This window comes from Microcaecilia unicolor, chromosome 1, assembly GCF_901765095.1.
Source record: "Microcaecilia unicolor chromosome 1, aMicUni1.1, whole genome shotgun sequence".
NCBI classification, from domain to species: domain Eukaryota; kingdom Metazoa; phylum Chordata; class Amphibia; order Gymnophiona; family Siphonopidae; genus Microcaecilia; species Microcaecilia unicolor.
In genome coordinates, this window is record NC_044031.1 from 279,677,502 (window position 1) to 279,696,647 (window position 19,146).

Consider the following 19,146-nt stretch of genomic DNA (forward strand, 5'->3'; position numbering starts at 1 on the left):
CTCCTCCACTGCTAACTCCAGACTCAATTCCTTTTATCTTGCTGCACCATATGCCTGGAATAGACTTCCTGAGCCGGTATGTCAAGCTCCATCTCTGGCCGTCTTCAAATCTAACTAAAAGCCCACCTTTTTGATGCTGCTTTTAATTCCTAACCCTTATTCACTTGTTCAGAACCCTTATTTTATCACCCTCACTTTAATATTCCCTTTTTTCTTGTTTGTCCTGTCTGTCTGTCCTAATTAGATTGTAAGCTCTGTCGAGCAGGCACTGTCTCTTCATGTTCAAGTGTACAGCGCCGCCGACCTTGGTACCGATGCCAATGGACCGGACAGAGCCCCAAAAAGTTTCTCGCATTGGGCTTCTCGAGCAAGTTGATTCCTTTTCTTCATACGAAGACATAGGGCACAACGAGCTGGTCTACGGTTGGGCCCGAGGCACTGAATACACCAAGAATGGGTATCTGTACCTGAGATGGTCTGGTTGCACCGAGTATAACGTTTGAAGCCGCTGGGACTCTTTGATGACATGGAAGGGAAGGCCGCACCTGCAAAATCAAATGGCTCAATTATGCCTATAAAAAGAGAAAAAAAGGAGAGAACCGGCCGCTACGAAAAATAAAGGGAACTTTAAAAGGGGAAAAAGGAACCTAAGAAAATAAAGGGAGAAACTTTTTTTTTTTAACAAAGTGAAAACAATCTAAACAATAAACCCCAAGTCGAACGCGAAGGCTTTTTCCCGGGCACGAACAGGAGCCTTAGATAAAAACTGCTGCTCCTCACGCGGAAGGTAAAAAACTGAGAAGCACGGCTGCACGATCAGCAAGAAATCAGTCTGCGCGTGCGCGCTGCACACGCACCAGAAGGCTCTGGCAAACTTTTATTTTTTTGCTCTATTATGCCGATTCCTGGGCCAACACGGATCGTCGACCCAGTTGTGAGTATAATCCATCCTGCTTGTCCTCGGAGAATATGCATTACATTTTCAATGTGAAACAATAATTATAGAAACATAATTAATAATTAAGAAAAAGAAATCAAAGTTCCAATTGTATAAGTCTTCACATTCTTTGTTACAGCAAACCCAAATTAGATCCTGCTCAAAATATAGCCTTAAGGTGGCCACAAGTTAAATTGAACTCACTTGCGTCCAATCACAATAGCTGAACTGATCCTAAAATCCTTGATGAAGAATCAAACTGTTCTGTTTTGAAGCAAGTTCTGAACTTGTTTGAAAATGAGCTACTGGAAGAGTGATAGGATAAAAGTGTTCAAAAGGTAGTGATTTGGAGGAAGGCTACATGAAAATGTAAGTGAGTTTGATTATTCCTTGGGGGCAGTAAAATGGAAAACAGTTTAGCTCTACAACATCTCTCTAAAAGTCTGGCCTGCATAGAGGGACGGCAACAAGAAATCCTCTGCTGAAGGAAAGCCATATGATGCAATGCATAGCATTCCAAAGAAACACAAGACACTGTACACATAAGAAGGTGGTTTTCTGGTCTGACACCAAGCAAAAAAATTTATTCACACAATGCTAAGGCGATACAGTGTGACGTAAAAACCTAGTACACCCTTCCCACTATCCCATCCTTATGTGGTAGTGGCACCAATTATATCATAGGGATGCTTGCTTCAACAGGGACAGAGAAGTCTGTGAAAATTAAAGGAAAGAGACGTCATCCTGGGGGGGGGGATGTACCAGATTGTTATAAGCCAGGAACTGGTGGTAAGATTAATTTTTCAGCAGGACACCGGTCCTAAGCACATAAAGCAAAATGAAGTGGCCCAACAAACAACAAAAAAGAGTGAATGTCCTTGAGTAGTCCAGTCAAAAACCCTGGCCCATACCAATAGAAAATCTGTTGCAAGACGTAACTGAAGACTGTATCCCATAGACTTGAGCTATTCTGTAAAGAATGCAGCTTCTGCCACAAAATTGGTAGATACTTATCCTAAGTGACCCATGGCTCTTATTGCTGCAGGCCAACAGGTACTGTCTCAAGGGATGTGCAGACTTGATTTTTTAGCCTTAAATTACCTTTTGAGTGTTTCCTGTAATTCTGTTACCCGTGCAGACATAAGCTGCCAGGCAGGTCGGTTTTGGCTGCCATTTGATCATTGCGCTGACGGTTGGCTCCAGTTGTCTCCCGTTACCCTGACTGACTAGCGAGCTGGAACCGGACTACTTTCGGCAACTGCTTAGTCATCTCGCAGACAGCTGAAACCGGATTACATTGTGTCACTACCTGCACATCGCACTTCCCTTTCCGGGGCTGTTGGTCTGCTTTCTGTTGTCTTTCCCTGCACGCCTCGCTGAATGAGAGTGGATCCGGCGCTGCATCCTTCGCTCTCCATTCCTGCGTTTACAGAGAAGGTGCCCGTCGCGTTGCTAGTCAGTTTGTAACAACTGGTCAGCTGTTTCTTGGAGTTGCAGCGATGGAGATACCTGGCTGTAGTGCCCCAGCGGTTGAGCTGCGGAGGATGACCGTTTGGGCCGCCATATTGATTCTGCTCCGTGACTCCGTCGCTTGGGATGCCTGCCTCCGGCTTCACTTGTTCCACCTGGGCCTGTTGCAGTCCCGACTGGGATCGACTTGCTGGATCCATCTGTGTCAGCCTAGACTTTTATCTTTCCCCTTGGCCCGCCAGGACTTTCGCCGTTCATCTTGCCGCCATTATTTTTTTTCCCCCTTCTTTCCTCTTTTCCCTCTCTAATTACTAAAATGTAACTTTAATGTATTTATTTTAATTGGTCCATTGTAATCCGCTTTGGGGCCGCATCACTGTGGCAAAAGGCAGGGTATAAATGTACTGAAATAAATAAAGTACAGCATATGTTGTGTGGATCACTAAAGCAAACTCCTACTTTAATGAATTTTGAACTGAGCACTGGTATGGATGCTACCAGCAATGATGGTTTAGGTGCCAAATATTTTGACTCTTCCACTGTGTCATATGTATTTTCAGCATCCAGTCATCTGATGACTCTCAAAGCCCAGAGTTTACATCGACAAGGCTGACTAGGATTGTGGATTTCAGCAACAAAACTTTTTTTTTTTTTTTTTGCCATGGCTGCCACTTTTACCACTGATGTCCCTTGAGCCAAGACTTGGGGCAAAAGCAGATCTGGCCTCTTTGTCTTGTAATGTGCTTTATCTAGTGCTATTTTCCATGGCATGATTCTTTTGAACATAACTCAGTCCTCTAACAGGAAAAGGAGTTGATCCATTCTCCATTAGTGATAAGCTATTCAATGGGGAGACATCCAAAGAGGGCATCCATCCTGTAGTCCAAAATGCCAGGCCCTCAGTTGACATTCATATGCAGTTGGTGCAGTCTGGTACATTATGATGTGGTCCAATGAATGCATAAGCAAACAATATTAATATCCAACTGTATCTGAGTTCCGAGAATGCCATATCAGTGTTGTTGGCCAATGTATGGCTGTTTCATTTGCATCTCAGGATAGGCTCAATATTCAAAATGATTTAAAAAGGCAGGAGAGGGCCCTGCCCAGTTAAGTTGTCCTGAGGCAAGTCAGAGCAGATATTCAGCGGCATTTAACCAAGCAGCACACTGGAATATCTGCTCTGACTGCCACTGTACTATCTGGTTAGTGCCAAGGTGGTCCAGGGGCAGAGATGGAGTGAAGCTGGGAGTTATGCAAGGACCTACGATATTCAGTGCCAGTGGCTGCATAGTTAACCAGGCATGCTGGGCTGCATAAACAGTGATCCTAACTTTTCCCAGTTTGTAATGAGGGCATGCCACTGAATATCAGTCATATTTAGCAGCACCAGAAGCCCCAATTATTCAGTGTTGGTGCCCAATAGGACCCAACATCAAACATCCAAGTACAATTTAGCCAACAGCGATCAACATTTAAATAAACATTGGCTGCTGCCGGCTCTAAACATTGACACCCGAGAATCTTGAGCAAGGTTTTCAACTAGATCTTGAAAAAAGTTCCAGATCACCTCCTTATGTGAAATGCTAATCCTCCCCTCTTCCATCTATACTGTTTCAATCTGAAAACCTGACACAGAAACATGAAGGCAGATAAAAGCCAAATGGCTCATCCAGTCTGCCCATCCTCAAATAACCACTAACTCCTCTTTTTCCTAAGGAATCCCACCTTTTCTTAAATTCTGGCACAATCCTTGTCTCTAATGACCTCCACCAGGAGGCCATTCCATGCTCTACCACCCTTTCTGTGAAAGAGTATTTTCTTAGATTTCTCCTAAGTTCATCCTATGCCCTCTCATTCCAGAGTTTTCCTTAATTTGAAAAAGGGTCACCTCCTGTACATTAATGCCACTGAGGTATTTTTTTTTTTTTTTTATAAATCTTGTTTATTCACATCGGTACACAAGGAAACTTAAAACAAACATGTAAAATACAGTATAAATAACCAGTCCTTACAACCAAAACAGTTCCCCTTTTTTCCTTTTTTATTTCCCCCCCTTCCCCCCTTTTACCCTCCCCTCCCTCTATCCCGCCTTCTCCTCCCTTCCCTTGACCTATTACCCCCCCTCCCTTCCCTTACTTTCAAGAGTTTAATATTCTACTTTTTGTCGTTGCAGTCAATGTCTCCCAAAATGGGGCCCATATCTTACAGTAGTCATCTCCTTTTTTGGAAGCTAAGTCCGTAATTCTTCTCCGTTCTAGGGGAACACATGTGGATCATAAGTGCTCTCCACTGCAATATCGTTGGGCTTTCTGGAGACAGCCAAACTTGCAAGATCACCTTTTCCCCCTTTAAGACTGTCCTCTGTAAAAGGTTTCCATGCCAGCCGGTTTATGACTTTGTATTGTAAATCTATGAAATAATTGTCTCGGGGAGTGGTGCCATTTTACTTTCCACATGTCTGACACCTGCTCTGCCAGGGCTTTCCAGAATTTATGTACCTTTTGGCATGACCAAAACATGTGGCCTAGATGAGCATTTGCTAAACCACACTTTGCACAGTCATCATTGTCTCTTAGTGTCGCTTTATAGGCCCTGTGTGGTGATACGTAAAGGCGTAGTATAAACCTATATTGCGTTCTTGTCAGCATGCATTTTCAGTCAATTTATAGGTCCTTTGTACACAAGTTTCCAGCTGTTCCGCTGTAACAGTTACTCCCAAATCTGTTGTCCTCTGTCTCGCTTCTTTGCCATATTCATATTTCTTTACATGTTCCCGAAGAAGGCAGTGAAAGCATTTAAGTGGTATCCGTGTTTGATCATCCAGACCCAACATTATGTTGTATGTCCTCCCAGCTTCCCGCGCTAAGCGATGAGCTGGGAAGGGACTGAATATAGTGCCGTAGTTGCATAAATGCGAATGCATCTTTCTTGTCCAGCTTGAACTCCGTGCACAAATTTTCAAATGGCTTTATCGTACCTTGCTCTGTCACCACATGGAACAGATATCTAACTCCATGTTCCTCCCAGTTCTTGAATATCTTGGACGTGTCCCCCACAGGGAATGCTGGGTTGCCCCTAATTGGTAATAATGGTGAGGACGTCGTGTTCAGTGCATAATGCTTTGTCAACCATCTCCACGTCCGTTGCAGAGGTCGAAAAATTGGAGCCGCCGCCCTCACAGTCTTTTTGGTGTCTGAGGGCATATGCAACCAACTTGCAAAGTGTTGGTGTCGAAACCATTGTGTCTCTGCTTGTGTGTTTGTAAAGTATTCCTTGTTCCGAAACCAGTCGGAGAGGTGCCGCATTGAGCTCGCCATTGAGAAGAGTCTTAGATCAAATAGGCCCAGTCCTCCTTTATCTCGCGGAAGCATGACTCGCTTGATGGACATTCGCGCTCGTTTGCCTTGCCACAGATATTTATTGGAGTTGTTATGTAGCCATCTCTCATCTTTCCCGCTCAGGTACATTGGCAGCATTTGGAAAGCGTAAATCCATGTAGGAAACAGGAATCATGTTATAGAGAGCCACTCGTCCCAAGTGCTTGCCAGCATGGAAGTGTCTTCCCCACTCTGTTCTTCATTTTGTCGATATTTAAGGTGTAAAGTGTTTTGAGGTCAGCCGGAATTTGGACCCCCAAGTATGTTACTGCTCCTGTGCCCATTGTAGTGGAAACGTTACCCTCCCATTCTGTTACTAATTCTGGACCTATAGGGAGGGCTACCGATTTCTGGGTATTCAAGGTGAACCCTGAATGGAACCCAAACTCCTCTATAGTCATTAACAGCCTCGGTAACGATGATTGTGGATTTATCAAGGTTAGAAACAGGTCGTCCGCAAAGGCTAGTACCTTCACAACCTGCACCGGGAACTGAACCCCTTCTATGTCTGGATCCACTGCTATCGTGCGCAGCAGTGGCTCCAAGTATATTAAAAACAATAGTGGGGAATAACGGGCATCCCTGCCTTGTGCCCGCCTGTACCTCATTTAGGAGATTTGACCCCGTTTACTAGAATCCTCCGGCGAGGAGCCTTCATATAGAGTTTTAACTGCTTTTAGAAACCAGCCATCCCCCCCAACATAGGTTAGCACTCGAAACAGATAATCCCAATTAACTTTATCAAAAGCTTTCTCTGCATCGAGACTGGCCATCAGCATCTTGTCCCTTTGTGTCCTTGACTCTGGGCAATTGACAGAAGGACCTTCCTCACATTAATTCCTGATGTCTACCCCTAACAAAGCCCACTTGGTGTTCCCCTATCAACTCCTTCAGCTGAGGTGCTAACCGTTCCAACCAGTACTCGGACCAATATTTTTAAATCTAAGTTAATAAGTGATATTGGGCGGTATGACTCAACTCGGTCTTCCGGCTTACCCGGGCTTGCGGATTAGTGTGTATCATTGCTTCATTTCTCCAGGAGGTGAAGGAGCCCCTCTGCACCACTGCCTCATAGTAATCTACCAATGGCCCACAAATGTGTGCCGGCAAAATCTTGAAGTATTCAGCTGAGAATTCGTCTGGACCCGGGTTGAACCAATGGGAGGGCTTTGAGCAACCGTTTGAATCTCTTGGGCCTGATTGGTCTGGAGAGCATTTCTCGCCCCATTTGTGCCAATTTGGGCATTCCAGAGTCCTCTATATAGTCAATGGTTAGTTGCTCCTCTGGGCTATCACCCCTAGCGTACATCTCAGTGAAATGCTTGTGGAAGGCCTCTGTGATTCCCTCTATATATGAACCCGTGGGCCCTTCCCGGGGAGAATAGATGATACCAGTTTCTAGGCCTTTGCGTTTGTGCCACTTTGGCCAACAATCTACCCCGCCTTATTCCCAAACCTATGGAAATGTAACCGGCTCCCTGTCATCTGTTTTTGGGTCTGTTCATGGATAAGGGAGTTAAGTGCCACCGTTGTGGCCGTTAAGGCATCTCGGTTTTCAGTTGTTGGGTGCTGTATGCATTTATGTTTTACCCTCTTCAACTCCTGCTCTAGGCTGATTATGCCTGCCGCTATCCGTTTTTTTTCCTAGCGCTCATATAAGCTATTATCCCCCCTCTGACCACTGCTTTGGAGGCCTCCCATAGTGTTACTGGGGATGTGCATGTTTCTGCGTTCGTGGCTATATATTGGTCCCATTGCTCTCTAATGTACGTAGCAAATCTTTCATCTTTATAAAGTTATCAATAGAAATCAAACAAAATAAAACATGGAAAAGAAAATAAGATATCTTTTTTATTGGACATAACTTAATACATTTCTTGATTAGCTTTCGAAGGTTGCCCTTCTTCCTCAGATCGGAAATAAGCAAATGTGCTAGCTGACAGTGTATATAAGTGAAAACATTCAAGCATTACTATGACAGTCTGACAGGGTGGGAGGAGGGGGGTGGGTAGGAAAGTATGCATGGGGACATCAAAGCATATCATTGATATTCTAACAGGATGGGTGTGGGCTAGGTGAGGGGAGGGTGATCAACAGAGACATACAGCTTTATGGTTTATAATGGGCTAGGAACCCCAGATCCGTGTTAAGTCCTTTCTGTTAGGTGTTAAAAATATCATCATTCTGACTTCAAAGGTCTTACGTTCTTGTATGGTTTTTAAGTTACCTTTCAGGATTCTCACTGTGAAGTCAAGTGTCCTGGTCCTGTAAAATGTGACCAACAGGCGTGGGAACCCTGCTGGCACCAGTATTGTCATATGATGTCTATGTAATTGAATCTTACCTTAAGCATCTGGCCTGTTTTCTCCAATATAGCCTACTTCCGTTACATTTTTTACACTGAATGATATATACCACATTGGAAGATGAGCAAGTGAAAGATCCCTTTATGTTGAATATCTTTCCTTTGTGGATGACTTTGGGTCCTGTGAAATATTTGGCATAGTTTGCAACTGGATAAATTACAGGGAAGTGTGCCCTTCTGTTCCTTTTCAGTCTGTGATGGAAGTTTACTTCTGATTAGCTTGTGTTTTAAATTGGGTGGCTGTCGGAAGGCCAGTACTGTGGGGATGGGAATATCTCTTTCAGTAATTCATCCTCCTGGAGTATAGGTTGTAGATCTCTTATGATTTTCCTCAGTTTTTCCAGCTCTGGATTGTATGTCACTACAAGCGGGATTCTGTCTGTGGATTTTTTTCTTTTTGTATTGTAGCAGATTCTCCCTGGGTGTTTTGAGGGAGGAGGCAATATTCTTGGAGATTATGTTGGGGTTGTAGCCTGTTTGAAGATTCAGTCAGGCTTTTAAGGGTGTCTGTTTCTGTCCCCTGGGTCAGAGCAGATACGGTGGTATCTTGTGGCTTGGCTGTAAATGATGGATCTTTTGTATGTGAAGGATGGAGCTGGAGTTGTGGAGGTAGCTGCATCTGTCTGTGGGTTTCTTGTATATAGATGTTTGTATACAGCCATCACTGATTGAGACCGTGGTGTCCAAAAATTGACTTTTTCTCTGGGGAGTAGTCAATTTTGAATCTGATTGGTAGGATGGTATGTATTGAAGGCAGAATAAAATGTTTCAGAGTTTCTTCACCCTCCGTCCAAATCATAAAAATGTCATCGATGTAGAGGTTTGGTCTGGTGGTGTATTCAGAAATGTCTCTTCCAGCTCAGCCATAAAAAGGTTGGCATATTGGGTGCTGTCCTGGTGCCCATCGCAGTGCCCATTATTTGCAGATAGATATCATTGTTAAAGTGGAAAGTAGTTGTGAGTTAAAATGAATTTGATTAATTTTGTAATAGTTTTCTGGTGAGTATTGATGGTCCAGTGTGGATTTTTTTTTAGGAGTCTTCCACATGCAGCTATGCCATCCGCATGTGGAATGTTGCTGTATAGCTGATTCTACATCCATCGTGACCAGAAGGGTGTTAGGTGGTAGTTGCTTGATATTTTTCATTTATTCAGAAAGTCTGTGGTGTCTTGTATGAAGCTGTTAGTTTTGTGTACGAGAGGTTTCAGAATTCCCTCTATGAATCCAGATATTTCTTCCGTGAGTGTGCCAATACCTGTATGATTGGTCTGCCAGGGTTTTCCCGGTTTGTGGATCTTGGGTAGCATGTAGAATGTGGCCACGGAAGGTTGATTTGGTATGAGTTTCTTTCACCCAACAGAAAGGGACTTAACAAGGATCTGGGGTTCCTAGCCCATTATAAACCATAAAGCTGTATGTCTCTGTTGATCACCCTTCCCTCACCTATCCACACCCATCCTGTTAGAATATCAATGATATGCTTTGATGTCCCCATGCATACTTCCTACCCACCCCCCTCCTCCCACCCTGTCAGACTGTCATAGTAATGCTTGAATGTTTTCACTTATATACACTGTCAGCTAGCACATTTGCTTATTTCCGATCTGAGGAAGAAGGGCAACCTTCGAAAGCTAATCAAGAAATGTATTAAGTTATGTCCAATAAAAAAGGTATCATCTTATTTTCTTTTCCATGTTTTATTTTGATTTCTATTGATAACCTTAAGAGTGGACTAACACGGCTACCACACTCCTCTATCTTTATAAAGGAAAGAGGGGAAGCTCCATGTATAGCCCTTCTCCCCGGAAATGTCATGTACCACATCTATCCAAATTAATGAATGATCTGGCACTTCCGCGGGGCCTATCTCCACTCGGTCAATTCTAAAAAATAACGATTGGTCCACTAGGACATAATCCAGTCTGGACCACGTCCCGTGGGCTTTTGATTGATGCGTGTAATCTGCGGTGGATGGGTGCAATAACCTCCAGGGGTCCACCAATCCCAACTCTGTTCCCAGCTCCTGCAAACTAGCCCTCTCCTCGAGTTCTCTCCTTCCCGATCGGTCTAATTGTGGGTCCATGACTTTATTAAAATCACCTGCCCATATCCATGGCACGTCCGTGTATTTGAGGCCCAAGGAAATCAGCGTTTGGTAAAACGTGGCTGCATGGGAGTTGGGAGCATACACCGCACACATGTAAACCCGCATTCCCTGTACGTTTAAACTCAACAGCACCACTCTCCCCTCCTTATCTTTATATATCAGTTTAGAGCTACACATCAGGCCTTTTTTTATTAGAATCGCCACCCCACTTCTTTTAACCCCCGAAGACGAGTAATAACATTCTCCCACCCATTTTTGCCTTAGCTTTTCATGTTCTATGTCTGTTAACTTAGTCTCCTGTATGCAGGCTATCGAGGCCTTATGATGTTTAAGCTGATTTAAAATCTTGGTCCTCTTGATGGGAGACGCTATGCCTGAAACATTCCAGGAGATTACTCGTAAAGTGGACTTATGTGCCTAGCTCCTTCTCTGTATCTTCCATCGATTCCCTTTGAGAAGCTACCCCAGGGGCCCAGCCCATCCCCTGTGGTTCTATGCTACCGTTCTCCTGCCCCTTAATTCGCAATACGGATTGACTTTTTTCTTCTTTGACTACAACTCCCGATCCACTGAGGTATTTAAACATCTCTATCATATCCCCCTCTCTCCTGCCTCTCTTCCAGTGTATACATATTGAGGTTCATAATCTTGTCCCTATATGTTTTATAACAGAGACCATCTACCAGTTTTGTAGCTACAATCTAGACCGACTCCATCCTGTGTATATCTTTCTGTAGGTGTGGTCTCCAGAACTGCACACAGTACTCTAAATGGGGCCTCACCAGAGGCTTATACAAGAACACTACCACTTCTTTTTTCCTGCTGGTCATCCCTCTCCTTATGCTCCTGAGCATCCTGACTTTGATCATCGCCTTTTTTTTTTTTTTACCTTTTTGGCCACCTTAAGATCATCAGACACAATCACCCCAAAGTCCTGACCTTCTTTCTAAACAGAAGCACTTCACACCCCCTATATTGTATGCCAATATTCCAGTCATGGGAGTCTTAGCACATGCCTCTGTGACATGTAAACCTACTTCTACCACTAAAGACTCCAGGTCTGATATGTTATTGCCTAATATGATAGTAAAACACAAGGAGAGGAACTGTTTTTTTTTTTTTTTTTTTTTTAACTATGATAAAATAGCTACTACTGTAATGGCTGCTATACTTGAATGTAACTAACTTCAAGCTACCAATGAAAAGATACGAGCTAAATCCAAATAAAAAAATAATGGTATTTATTTAATAGCATTGCTTTGAGTGCTATGCTTATGGTAAACAACTATAAGTTGTGTAACAGTCTGTGGATGTTTGTTCTTTGGGCAGTTAACCAAATACAATAAACTTGAATCTGGCTGAAGTATACCGTATTTTTTGGACTATAAGACGCACCGGACCATAAGACGCACCTAGGTGCTCCGGTGCGTCTTGTCCGAGTTCGGGATCGCCCTCCCCCCGGCCGTCACCATTTCTCCCTACTCACGTCACGCGATCTTCCCTGGTGGTCTAGTGACGTTGGGGCAGGAAAGAGCCCCCTCTTTCCTGCCCAGCGCGCTGCTCTCCGTTCTCCTGTATGCTGCCTGACGGTCTTGGCGAGATTCAAAATGGCTACCGAGAATTGAAGTCTCGGCGGCCATTTTGAATCTCACCGAGACCGTCAGGCTGCATACAGGAGGACGGAGAGCAGCGCGCTGGGCAGGAAAGAGGGGGCTCTTTCCTGCCCCACGTCACTAGACCACCAGGGAAGATCGCGTGACGTGAGTAAGGAGAAGTGGTGACAGGGCCGGGGGGAGGGCGATCCCGAACTCGGGGGGAGGGAGAGCGATCCCGAACTCGGGGGAGGGCGGGAGGGAGGGAAATCGCTACCCTTCTGACTATAAGACGCACCTCCCATTTTCCCTCCCAAATTTTGGGGGAAAAAAGTGCGTCTTATAGTCCGAAAAATACGGTATATGTTTTTTGTAATCCACCTTGATTTAAGGTGGAATATATGCAATTAAAAAAAAAAAAAGTATAACCTTCTATACAGTTGGCACATTGCAAACTTAAAAAAAATAAATTTTAAAATTAAACTGCTCTTACCTGCCTCCATGGCACAGGGGTAATGGTATCGGAAGGAGCAGCCCTTGTTATAGCAGCAAGGGTGGCTCCAGACTCCTGGCAGTGGGAACATTTCTGGAAGAGGAAAAGCAAAAGCATTATTAATGTAATCAGGAACCACTGTCTCTACCACCTTCCCAGCATTTAAGATGAAGCACAGTGCACAGCCTCCTCAAAAACGTGCTGCAATGGTCAATTGTTTGAGTTTTTCAATGTCATCATACTTACATTCCAGCCAGCAAGGAAAAAACTCTGCTTTGGTTGTATGTTAATGTCCTGAAGTCACCTTCTCAGACGACTATGCATTCTTCTCAGCATAAAAATTATGACCATTTTAGCCATAGTTGTGGCTTTCACTTTGTAATGGAGATATTCGGAAAGCAAAGATGCTTGCTTGTTAATAGGTGTACTCTGCAGACAGTAGGGTTAACCAAAGGCACAAGTGGGTGATGTCATCTCATGGCACTTGGACAGTACAGCGCTTACAAAGGCCAGAACTAGTGTAATCCTCTGATCATACACAGAACTTTTCCCACATTCAGCAGTCTCTTCAGTTTGATTAAAGCTTAGAACCAACTCTTGCAGAGATGGATGGGACGATGTGCTTGATTAATCCTGCCGTCTATGGAACACCTATTACAAGGTAAGCCATTTTGCTTTTCTTTGACAAACAAGATTGAATCTGTCATGCAAGAAGGTGACTCCCACATACAGGGTTGCTCCCATGTTTGAGAGAATTCTTTCATTGTTCAAGCACAATTCATGGAAAAGTGTATTCAAGAGCTCAATGATTCATATGGGCATACTGTTCAATACTGCTTGACCCAAGGCACTATCCCTAATTGAGGGTTGGTCCAGGTAGCAGAATGCAGTAAAAGTACAGAACGATTTCAAGACAGCTATCCTAGTGGAAGTGTGCTTTGACAAAGAGAGATAAATCTCATCAAATCAGAGAGAGAGCAGCTTAATTCTAACAGAACTGAATATAGAACAAAAGCTAATCTGCTACCGTATGCTTTGCCACATGAATACTAAATCAGTGGAAGACAAAGATGAGTAAAGCTGTGTAGACTGTTTTTACAGTCTAGATCTGTGGTTCCCAAACCTGGTCCTGAAGGCACCCCAGCCACTTAAGTTTTCAGGATATCCACAATGAATATTCATGAGAAAGACTTCCATGCACTGTCTTCACTGCATGCAAACTGCTCTCATTAATCATTGTCGATATCCTGAAAACCCGACTGGCTGGGGTGCCTCCAGGACCAAGTTTGGGAACCACTGGTCTAGATTGTGGCAGGTTTCTTGTGTTGATACTTATGAGGTTTAGAACAGGAGGTAGGCAAGCTACTTCCTTGCTTGATGTAAAAGTGTGTGACTATCTTTGCTCAAAAGTTAGGGAAGGGCCCATACCACCACCTTATGATAAAAATGTGTGCATACTTCATTCAAAACTAAGACGCAGTTCACAAATCCTTCTGACCAAGGTGACCAACGAAAAGTACCTTCCATGTGAAATACTTTAGAGATAAAGATTTCATCGACTTAAAAGGTGGGTGTGTGAGGTAAGAAAAAAATATTCAGGTTCACTTGGACTGGCGGCTTTTGGATGGGAGATCTGATGTGAAGATACCACCCTCCCCCCATGAATTGCAGACAATGAGATACGGATAAGCTAGAACTCTGAAGTATGTAGGTGTCAAAAAGAAACTCAATACTTGAGGGTGTAAAACAAATCGCCTAATGTAGCCGTATTTCGTCCACTAATAGGGCTGAATCAGGGTGTTTAATACTGTCAAAATGAGGCATGATTTATATATGCAGTTAACCTCTCGGTTTCTACGCAGACTACACTTTTCAAGAGGCTGGACAATCATCAGGAACAGATGGTGCTAAAAGGAAATTCAATCACTCAATCTAACAAAGCTACAATACTAAAAATAGCATATCACCACCACTTTACGATATCATTCTCTAGCATTCAGGACACATTTCTTGAATAGGTGTATTTTTAGGCTGTTTCTGAATTGCATACAATCAGTTGCAGTTAACAGAAGTCCTAGGAACTCCTTATCTAGTCTTGCTGCTTGAAACGAAAGAAGATTGAAAAACAAATAGCAAAGTAAAATTGTTGATAAAGAGGGATAGGCAAAAAACTTAAAATTCCTAGTAGATCTGGTAGAAATATTTAAAGAATAATGAATAGGTATAATGGTGGTGCACCGAAAATTGTCTTAAAAGTTAGACATAAGAATTTTTAAAAGACTCTGGAATATACTGGTAGCCAATGAGTTTTTATGTAGTAAGATAAGAAATATAGGCACCATGTTAAGACATATATAGCTAAATAACTGAAAATCGGAACTAAAAGTAACTCAATTAAAACAATGTGTTATAAAAGTTAGTATAAAAAATATTGTAATTGTAAAAACTTAGAAGACAAAAAATACCAATCCATATACAAAAATACAACTACAAAGGCACTAGATTGGAGACAGTTCATTCAAATGGTTTTTAAAAATATACATACCCAGAAAGGTGTGTTTCAGTAGTTTCACCAAACTGGTTAAACTAAAAATTAGAACTCTGAAGACTCATCCAGACCTATGAAATCCTGATCTTTAAGGACATTACCAAAGTGGAACAGAAAAACAGGATATTTTAAACTTTAACAAATAAGATTAAAAATCTACAGAATCTCTTAGGAGACTCGATTGTTATCAAACTAGCAGATAAAGGTGGTGCGGTCATAGCCTATTTTCCACAGCTAGGGCAAGTGGCTTCCTCACAGAAAGAGAAATTGATTTTTTTCACAGACCTCTATCTAGTTAAACCTACCATTTACATTTTACCAAAAATCCATAAACAAACACTAGGTACACCCATCATTTCTGTGATAGGTTCATTACACGAACCACTTTCCATTTTCGTACACCAATTCCTCAGACCATTTGTTTTCAAAATTCCCTCCAAAATATAGGATTCCGCTGTAATTATGTTCCTTGCTTAGAATTTTAAGATAATGCAGGATACAAATAAATGTTATTAATATTATCAATACTCTTAATAACATGATATGTACAGATAACATACTGCTGGTTACCTTAGATGTGGAATCACTTACACTAATGCCCCTGAAAATGAAGTTCTAGATATTATAAGGAAAACGATAAGTAAGAGAGATTTTTACGTAAGGGCTCCAACTGAATTCATTGTGGAATTGTCTACTTTAGCACTTACAAAAATGTCTTCGAACAAACTTTTCACCAAGTCAAGGGCACTGCTATGGATGTCACTATAGCACCATCAGTAGAAAATCTTTATGTGGCAGATTTTGAAGATCGTTATTTATCAGAACATCCATATAAAAACAACACTGTTCTGTGGAAACAATATAGAAATGACATCCTGATAACATGGAAAGGAACAAAACAGTTTACACAAGTTTGTTGTCTGGCTTAATTAAGACAGCAATTTGAAATTTCAGATGAAATTTGATAAAAACCATATCCCATTTTTAGATATTTTTTTTTGTTACATCTTAATTAGATATAAAAATATAAAAATAACAATCACTGATCTTTACAGAAAACCAACAGATGTCAATAAGTTACTGAACTTCACTAGTAGAACCGTTAAGATTAATTTGTCATATGGCCAGTTTCTAAAACTGAGAAGATATTGCTCTGAACCTCATCAGTTTAAAAACATTCTGCAGAAATGGGAAGTAGTTTTGGGGAAAAGGGTTATCCACCACAATGTACCGACAAAGGCTACAGAAGAATGGCTGCAGTTAATCTTTTAGAATCTACTGAAAAAGTACAGGAGAAAAAGTAGTTTGTACTACACTATTCACACATCAAAGGACATCATCAAGATTTTAAGAAACATTTACATATTGGCCAAAATTTGGATCATTTTTCAGACAGGAAGACTTATGGTGGCATACAAAAGAGAACCCAATCTGAGATGCCCCCCTTGTACATTCAACTCTACCACAACCCACATCTGTTAGATTACCCATGGAACATTTTAAATGCGGTGCTTGTGTAAATATGAAGATGGATACCTTCATACATCCCAGAACAGGAGTACTATTCAAACAGACATTTTTCCAACTGCAAATGTATGGGAAAATTAGGTTCTTACCTTGGTAATTTTCTTTCCTTTAGTCACAGCAGATGAATCCATTAACTGATGGGTTGTATCCACCTACCAGCAGGTGGAGATAGAGAACACTGAAAAACCACAGTGATCCTTGGACGGCTAGCCCCAACTGCCTTCAGTATGAGACTTCCAAAGCAGAGAGTGAACCATAAAGGTAGAATAACAAACTTTCCTCATAGTGAACGAACGCCCCAGAACAGGAGCAATAACCATACAAAGGAGGGATGATCTCAACCTCCTGTACAAGAACATCATGTAGAAATTCTGAGAACTGGTTTCCAACTTCTCCCAATGAGATATATATCTGCATAAAAGATCTGAACAAAAAAAACAAAGTCAGACAGGGAGGGATCATGGATTCATCTGCTGTGACTAAAGGAAAGAAAATTACCAAGGTAAGAACCTAACTTTCCCTTTCTTGTAATCAGCAGCAGATGAATCCATTAACTGATGGGATGTACAAAAGCACTCCCTAAGTAGGGTGGGAACAGGCCACACAGCGAGCAAGCACTTGTGCTCTAAAAATCGCGTCCTGCTCGCTGCAACATGCAGCCTGTAATGCCGGACAAATGAGAGCTGAGAAGCACAAGCAGCTGCACTACAGATCTCTTGAAGACAGAGTGCACCCATTTCAGCCCACGAGAAGGAAATCGCTCGTATGGAATGCGCCGACGTTTCAGGCGGAGACCATCCTGAAAGCAGATACGCAGAAAAAATGACTTCCTTGAGCCAACGGGCTATAGTGGCCTTAGACGCCGAAGTATTGAACCGCAGAACAGACTGTAAAATACCTACATCATTTATATTGGAATTAGCTTCACTGGCATTGAAAAATAATTTTTTCCAATTTGAAGGGAGACTTTTTAAGCAGATAACAGGAGTTGCGATGGGTGTTACTATGGCACCCTCAGTAGCTAATTTGTTTATAGCAGACTTTGAGGAAAAATATGTCTATGTGTCACCATGGTTCAATAAAATCACGTTATGGTTAAGATTCATAGATGACATTTTCTGCCTCTGGACAGGAACGAAAGAGGAACTTGAAGATTTTGAAAAATTTTTGAATCAATGTCACTCCTCTTTAAAATTTACTATGCAATGTGATTAAAAAAAAAAAAACTCTGTCCTTTCTGGATGTCTCTGTCATTAAAACGGATGCAGGATTTCAAACAACCATTTTTTGAAGAGAGACTGATAGAAATACTTTGTTGTATTATGATAGTTGCCACCCAAAAAGTTGAAGGACAGTTTACCCTTTTCACAATTTCTAAGCTACAGACGGATGTGCTCGGATTTATCAGAATATAAATGCAAAGCTAGAGATTTAAGTAGAAGATTGAGAGATAGAGGGTACCCAAGAGAGTGATATAGCAAGCCTATAAAGGGCTAAATACAATAATCGAGAATATCTCCTTATACCTAGGCAGACTACTGAAGAAGATGAACAAGGTGTATAACGTGTGTTTTACGCCATTCTACTATGGCGAATAAGGTTGCTGATGTGATAAGATCTAATTGGCATGTTATTCAGACATTGCCAGGCTTTGAACACAGTAAATTGAGGCTGGCATACAGCAGAGGTCGGAATTTAAAAGAGATTCTTGCTCCTTCAGCTTTAAGACAATTTCCATGTACACAGGAGCAGGGCCGTGCCTAGGGTCTTGGCGCCCCCCCCTGCAGCCTATCAGTTGGCGCCCCCCTGCAGACTATAAGTTGGCGGCGGCGGCCCTCCCCCCCCCCCCTTCTTTCCCCCAACATCCCTTTCTTTTTTTTTTAATTTACCTCCGTGGCGGTTCCGGCAGTGCAGCATCAGGGAAGGAGGCGGCGCTCCCGACGTCTAGCCTTCCCTTCGCTATGTTCCGCCTTCTTCTGACATCATCCTTGACGTCAGAAGAAGGCGGAACACAGCGAAGGGAAGGCTAGAGACGTCGGGAGCGCCGCCTCCTTCCCTGACGCTGCCGGAACCGCCACTACGAAGGTAAATTTAAAAAGAAAAGGGATGTTGCGGGAGGGTGAGCGAGGTGAGCATGGTGCGGCGGCGCCCCCCTACCATGCTTACCTCGCTTACCGTGTTAGCACGGCCCTGCACAGGAGGAGACTGAAAGAGGACACGGAAGATGTGGAGAATGTAGTATGTGTGATATTATGCTGAATATCAATGAGTTTATAGATCCCCAATCGAAGAAAAAATATATTTTACAACAAAGTACTTCTTGTTTATCAGATTGGGTGGTTTACTCTATTATTTGTAGTTGTAATAAACTATATATAGGTCAGACGTCTCTTATTATGCACTAGGTTGATCGAGCATAAAAGCAATATTAATACTAAGAAGATGACAGCACCCTTGGCAGCTCATTGTAATAAGGAAGGGCATTCTTTTGAAAGCCTAAGATGTTTTGTGCTTCAACAACTTAAATGGCATATAGGAGGAGGTGATAAAAACTCCTTTTATTAAGGCAAGAACAACGCTGGATCTTCCGTTTACGTACATTATACCCATTTGGTATAAATACTAAAATAGAATGGAATAAATTCTTTTGAATAGGACGGAAAGTAGTATGACATCATCTGATTGACATCTTGGAGGCTGGGTTTTGAATTGTAGGCGTCTTGACG

At 42.4% G+C, this 19,146-nt stretch overlaps 1 protein-coding gene across 1 annotated transcript in view; it reads right to left on the reverse strand.

Moving 5' to 3' along the window:
* Window positions 1-19,146, reverse strand: part of TCF20 (transcription factor 20) — a 245,710-nt gene that overhangs the window by 57,107 nt on the left and 169,457 nt on the right. The window contains 2 exon segments of the mRNA XM_030207030.1: window positions 12,346-12,402; window positions 12,405-12,438. Of these exon segments, the coding sequence (XP_030062890.1) occupies window positions 12,346-12,402; window positions 12,405-12,438 (91 nt within the window).